Source organism: Geospiza fortis, unplaced genomic scaffold (genome assembly GCF_000277835.1).
Source record: "Geospiza fortis unplaced genomic scaffold, GeoFor_1.0 scaffold258, whole genome shotgun sequence".
NCBI lineage: Eukaryota > Metazoa > Chordata > Aves > Passeriformes > Thraupidae > Geospiza > Geospiza fortis.
Genome location: NW_005054602.1, coordinates 195,212 through 202,325, shown reverse-complemented (window position 1 = coordinate 202,325; position 7,114 = coordinate 195,212). Strand labels below are relative to the sequence as shown.

At 44.4% G+C, this 7,114-nt stretch overlaps 1 protein-coding gene across 1 annotated transcript in view; it reads right to left on the bottom strand.

Annotated features, from left to right (window-relative positions):
* The window catches only part of TLR5 (toll like receptor 5), a 19,837-nt gene extending 15,460 nt beyond the window's left edge, over nt 1-4,377 (bottom strand). Inside the window, 2 exon segments of the mRNA XM_031064538.1 lie at nt 3,000-3,243; nt 4,027-4,377. Coding sequence (XP_030920398.1) covers nt 3,000-3,243; nt 4,027-4,377 — 595 coding nt within the window.
* Nucleotides 4,378-7,114: the final 2,737 nt, after the last annotated feature.

Genomic DNA, 7,114 nt, shown 5'->3' with positions numbered 1-7,114 from the left:
AACCATGGCTTCCAGCTCCTCCTGTTTGTTGCCCATGCTGTGTGCATTAGTGTACATACACTTCAAGTGGGCTGCTGATTTCACCCCTGAGTCTGGCTTACCCTACTGGGGCTTGTTTCTGGAGAGCTTGCATCCCCTTCCCCCTTCAAACCTGGTTTAAAGTCCTCTCAATCAGCCCCCACATGGGCTAGAATCTTTTTGCCCTTGTTAGTTAGATGGAGCCCAGCTAGCTACAGCAGGCCAGGTGTCATAAATGTTGCCCCATGATCAAAGAACCCAAAGTTTTGCCCATGGCACCAGCCTTTAAGTACTTGTTGGTAATGTGTTTCCTTCTGTTCCTTTTATCATTTGTCCCTACTACTGAAAAGACTGAGCAGAACCTGTACTCCTGCCCCATCGACCAATCAACCCAGAGCCTTGAAGACTATTTTAGTTGCCCTGGTACCCTTCTTTTCAATCTCATCACTGTCAGCCTGGAGTATCAGCAGTGGATGATAATCAGAGGGCTGAGTCAGCTTAGGGAGTCTCCTGATAGCCTACAGCCAGGCCCCAGGGAGGCAGCAGACTTATCTGTGGGATGGGTTTGGTCAACATACCTCTGTTCCCCTCAGAAGGGAGTCACCCACCATGACTGCCCTTTTCATTTTAATGCCAGAGGTGCTGATCCATCTGACAGACAAAGTGTAATTGGGAGGCTCTTTGGGCAGGTTATTTTCTTTGATGGCACCTGGCTGACCCTCTGGATCCAAGGCCTCATAACTACTCTGAAGTGGCGCCTGGGTAAGTGATGGGGGTCAGAGGAATTTTTATTAACTCCCCGAGTAGGGACTAATTTCCCCTCCCTTTTATCTACTAGGTCTCCTCCTTCTGCCTGGTGGTGAGAGACAGGGGAGTCCTCTGACTCCTGGGGGGCTTCTTTCAGGGATGGAAGGGTGAAACTCCACCAGTCTATTTCCCTTTAACTTTCCCTAATACTCCTAAGTTTTTCTAATTTCTCCTTAAGCTCAGCCACCAGACAGAGGTGATCATTCACCTGCTTGCACCACATGTGGGTGTCTTTTGCATTGTCCCCTGCTACTACTGACAACCTCAAATACTACTTACAGCTAGGAGTCTGGACAGACACATCCTTCTTGAGGCGTTCTGTTTGGGTTGGCATGCTTTTACTAGCCATAGGTTTTAATCATTTGGAGACCATTGCTGAAAAAACAAACAATCAAAAAACCAAAACAAAAACAAGCGAACAAAATCCCAACACAAAATAAAAACCCCACATCCAGGAGGATGACTGCAACCCAGCCTGCTTACCTTGCCCTGTGTATACCACTGTGCCATGCCCCTATTTGCCCACTCCTGGCTGCCACCCTCCCTAGAGCCTTCTTGAAAAGAGGAAGAGCCTTCTTGAAAAGAGGAAGCCCCTTCCTGAACCTGAGTGGCCAAGGAGAGAGAAAGGGGACCACCTTGCCCTTCACGGTCCCTTTTGAAAGCACTTCAGATGGCATGGATTGGGATGAAATGATGTGCACAGAAAAGGATAGAACCTTGCAATAATTGTACTAATTGAAATCTTGAAATCAGGGAATGAAGTGAATGAAGTGACAGGAGAAATTGATGAAATGAAATTGTGTTAATGCACCTCTCTGATTGCCTGGGATATATTATACTTACATTAAATCAGATGACAGATCTGGCCTAGGCCTAGAACTGAAACAGTCCTAGACCACAGAAAATGGGACCTCAAAGACAAGTAATTTTGCTAAATTTGGAATAGTGTGTTTAAACAAAACACAGGGAATTGAAGAAAGCCAAATATAGGGAAAGGACACATCTTTGAGGACACGTGGGATATTAGAGAAGTATCTGGAAGCAAATTGTTTTGTGCAAATTTACAGTGTGAGGAAACGGTTGTGATACTTATATCACCGAAGGGGTATCAGGGACAGCCACAGGTGATACAGAGATTCCATCATCAGAAGGCATGAAAATACACTTTATTATTAGAAATCTACAGTTCTTATAGAAACAATGGTGGACCTAAGACCTGATTGGCCTTTAGGAATCTTCTTTCACACTATTGGTGACCTGTGAATAGCACACCCTGGAGAACCACGTCTATAAACAATGGTTACAGAAAGAGAGACAATAATTGCTTGAATTCTTTTCCTCTAAGTTTCCCACAGCTTCTACACAGCTTCCCAGGATTTTCCTGGGAGAACCATGTCTCTCTCTGTTCAGAGGATATGTAATTACTACGTCTCACCCTGTATACTGTAAAAAAAAGAGAAAAATGAAGGGCTGTGTTTGCCAATCTTCTGCAGGGCTCTTTGCAGAAGGAAGAACAAACAGAGCTCAATAGGTTTATCAGTGATCAATCAAAACCTCATTCAGAAGCTGATTTAGAATGGCCAGACTTTCAACATATACTGTTGAATTCTCTGCAATCTCTCAGGCAAGAGGTAATTATTAATTCTAAGAAATCAGTTACTAATTCTAATATAGTAACAAACCATTGTCAGTCTGAAAAAGGACTGGCAGTCCAACTTGTCAAAACCCATTTCCATGTGTGAGTAGATGCCCACATGGCAGAAAAGAAGGGATTAATAAACACGCGCACGTATTCAAGTCAGCCAAATTTGGCAAGATGAGTAACATCTGTTTGCCACAGCTGCAAAGCCTTTAGGCCTCTGGTATTTTTCCCAGCCAGTAAGGTGCAGCAGTTCAAGCTTTGGTTGGTGCTATAAATGACCAATCAAAAGCCAAATTATGAAAAATGTGAAAAGATTTATTTATCTTTTTGCACAACAAAAATAGGGTCCTCAAAACCACCACAGCCAAAGAGACAATGTCAAGCCAAGGATCAGCGCTGGGTGAACCTGGATCTGACCTCTATTGCATTGAATACCACCCCCCGTTCACGCAAGCCGCTTCTAGCAATGAGGTTTTATACAGTTTATTGTGCCCGAGGCAAAGGAGTCCCAATTTCTTTTGTAACTCTTCACATTCATAGCTGTTTCTTTCACTGTGCAGAGCTGGACAAAGGCCATCTCCTGGTTGATAGCCATTGTTGATTGAATTCGGGGAAGCCATGTATTCACATGTATGTTCCTGGCGTCCCTGGCTATCTTGATTGATGTTATCCACAGGACAATGATCGCTCTTAGGTGGTTTCCGATGACTCAAGATACCAGTGATCATTGTGCTGGGAGCGTCCATTCTTATGCTTAAGTGTCGATCGTTGTCTAGCTGTGTCCGGGAATCTCAGAATCTGAATAGACATCTGCTCTCAGGCTGTGTGTGGTCAGAGACATGTTCGGATTTCACCATCTTTATAAAATACATTCTTTGATAGCATGAATTATTTCTAACATATATTACAATCCCTCCCCTTTAATTTCACCGCATTAATTCATGCTCCCTCTATATCCCAAATTACTAATATCTATTTATTTTCTACTTCTACCCTCCAACTTTAAGGGTCTCCTACAAAGAGAAAAACTTTATTAGATCCTTATTCCATGTTCTCCTTGTGGGATTCCCTGATAACCAGTATTGTCCATATTAGTTTTGAATAATTTTTCAAATTTTGCCAATAATTCGGCAGCATTGCTTGCATACTTTCTCTCTCCCTAGCTCATGATCTTGGATGTGTTGTTTCTGGAAGCCAACTCTTGGTCCAAGGCTACTATTCTGCATACCCTGTACCACAGAATGAATCAGTCTAATAAAACAAGGAATTAGAGACGGGAGAAATAGGATTCCTGCTACTGAACACAGCACAAAGAATATTATTTTGTTCCACCAGGCCCCATCAAATAATCTGTCCCACTAAGATGATTGTAAAATTGAATTCCATTTTTGGACTGGGACATGGGCCATCTTAATTTCAGCTGCCAATCATCTTATGATTTCCCCATAATCATCAGTTTCAATATAACATTCTGATTCGTTGAATTTTCCACACACTCTCCCTTCTTTGGCCAGCAAATAGTCCAAAGCTATTCAATTCTGGTACACAAATGCCCGTACCTGGGTGTGCTGCTGACTTAGGAAATCCAGAACCTCTGAAGTGTGATTTGACAGAATTTCTACTGCTACCTGCAACCCGATCAGCCGGTTCAGTAGATAAATTGGAGTCCTATATCCATAGCTTCCATCTCGAGCCCATGTGGTCGGTCCATAATAATCAATTATTCTTGCTGCTGGCCACTCTTCCTCCCCCCAGGTTTGCCTACCGCTTATAACAGGTATCATCTTTTTCAGACTTCTTTGCTCCCTCCTCAGGGTCTCGTACAAAGGAGACCCTAGTAGGTTACTTTTTGTTTGAGGGAGAATGAAGAAGACTGGCCAGGTCATGCCCAAGTGCATGATCCCTTCCATCTTGGGGGCAACTCACTGTATGCTTTCTTTCCACAGATCCAATAAATTCCATCTGGAGCTTTCCATCTAATGTTCATTTTCCCTGGGTCTCCCCAATATTCTCTCAGACCCTCCAAGGTTTGGTAAGGGTTGGCTCCAGGACTTTTGACCCAGTAGAGTCCTATTTGTCTCTTCCATTCACAATTTGTTTTGTTTTTCTGGCTCCAGTACCCGGTAGGGGTTTCCGGCTGCCAGACTTTGCCCTTATTGTTCAAATTTACTGTCAGGGTACTTATACATGGAGTGTATCCCACCACTTCGGTATATTCTTTCCCCTCTTGACTGATGCAGATTGTTCCAATCACCCTTTGATCCAACACCCATCCCTCAGGTCTCTGTGCCGATTTTGAGACCCTTGGGTTGTCCCATTTCAAAAGCTGTTCCGGAGCCAAACCTTCACCCTCCCAAGGCCAATTTTCTGCCGATTTCACCCCCCCGCGAATGCAGCAATTTGACAATCCCAATTCCGTGGCAATTTCCTGCATTAAATCAATGAATATGTTCTAATCTGGGGAACGTAATTCCTCATCAGCGTATTGTTTCTCGAGCAGCTCCTACTGCTCTCCCAGAGTTTTCAATCTTTCTTGCTCCACTTTTTGTCTTCCTCAGTTCTGACTCCCTCCTTTTCAATTCCTGAGTAACTTCCCTCATCTTTCCCTCAGGATCCGTTCTATCTTTTTTTCTCGCAAAACAGACAACCCTATCATCGTTTGCCTGTGCTAAATCCAATATGATCGGTTCCCTACTTAGGGTGAATTTATCGTCGAATTTAACATTTCTTCCCACCCAGTACATTTTTCCGTTCATCACACACATCTCTAGTCTCGCATTGTCGTAACACAATGGATTCACCTGGTGATATGCCACAAAAATTGACTCTGTCTTTCCCCCAACCCACATTGTTCGATTACATTGATTGCAAACAGGGATTGACATTATTTCCACATTCCTCTTCCGTATCTGATGTTGGTGCTTGCCTGACTGTCCGTTCTGTGTCCCCGCCTCCGGATCTATACATAAGATCTCGTCGCCCGATTTACACAATTTGACCCACGTGCCGTTTGTCAAACAGTTCCTGCCAGGCTCCCTGATGCACTCCTCCAGGGCTTGGTATGCTAAGGTTCCTCTGTCCCTTCATTCGATCCCTATCTGAGTGCATTTATTGAACTTGTCTACAGAGCGCTCATTTCCGCCATTCATTGGAACCTCAATGTGCAGACTCTGCATCCCGCACATGGCTAGGCTCAGGCCAATCACGATTCCCACCAGGCATACTCCTCTGCCTTTGCCTCCGCCCCCTGGGGGGCGGCAGGAGTATTCTTCAGGGAATATATTCTCAGACCTTGCCGCATACCTCGTCTAAAAGGTGCCCCACTGTGAGACCTTGATGGCATCTGAGCTGCATGGTACTTTGATTGACTTCCGACACTCCACATCCAGAATCTCTGCTTTAGATCTAAGTTTTCCACGCACCCCATTCTGAAAAATGTGAAACCACTCCTGCAAGTCTAATTCAATGATTCCTAAATTTGTGGCTAGGGTTAGAATACGGTCAGTCAGTTCAAGCTCCTCTTCCAGACAGTGGGTGCACAATCTCTTTGGCCTCTGCCCCCTTCTGCAATGTATAACAAAAGTTCCCTGACAATATTCAGACTTGAAATGTACAAACAGATAGCATACACAATCAGACAGTATACAACCTATCCATTCACCATTGGTCATTTATGAGGATGTTGGAGTTTGATTTTCAGGTCACCTGGGGAAGAAGTGACCCTCCACTTGGGTGCTTCTTCCTGGTGTTCGACTTTCTTCACCCTGGATGCATGTATCCAACCTTTCTCCGCTGTCCAAATGGCTGTGTCTGTTGTCAGAAGGACAAGAAAGGAGCCTTCGCAGTGGGGGGAGAGGGGTACATCTTTCCACACTTTCACAAGTATTCTGTCACCCGGTTGAATTTGTTGGATAGCAAATCCCAGAGGGGCGCTCTGAGATACTCTCCCTTTTTTTCTCAGTTCCTGAAAATTTCTGTTTATCGCTACCAAATATGGTTGAATCTGGCTGCCCTCCAATCTGGGGTGTCCCACCAGCATCCCATGCTTATATGGCATCCCATATAGCATCTTGAAGGGTGAGAGCCCCATCTCTGAATGAGGCATTGTCCTGATATTAAGCAAGGCCAGAGGTAGGCATTTCAGCCAGGACATCCGAGTTTCTAAAATTAATTTAGACAACTGCGCTTTCAAGGTCTGATTCATCCTTTCAACCTGTCCTGAGCTCCGGGGATGCCACAGAGTGTGGTATTCCCACTGAATGCCCAGCGACTCCACCATCTGCTTAATAATTTTCAAAGTAAAATGAGTTCCTTGATCCGAATCAATGTAATTCACCACCCCATATTGGGGCACAACTTCTTCCATCAATTTCCGGGACACTGTCTGAGCCGTTGCCCTTGGACTAGGGAAAGCTTCCACCCAGTGGGTCAATTTGTCTATGATTACAAGCACAAATTTGAACCTTCCCAACTTGGGCAATTTCAGTGAAATTGACTTGAATTCTTTCAAATGCTTGGTACGCGACAGGGTGACTCCCCAGGATTGCCTGTCTTGCCTTAGTTTTGTTAACTTTCTGGCAGATCAGGCATCCTTGTACCTCTTGTTTGGCCAATTCGTAAATTCCTCTGCACCCGAAAAAATTCAAA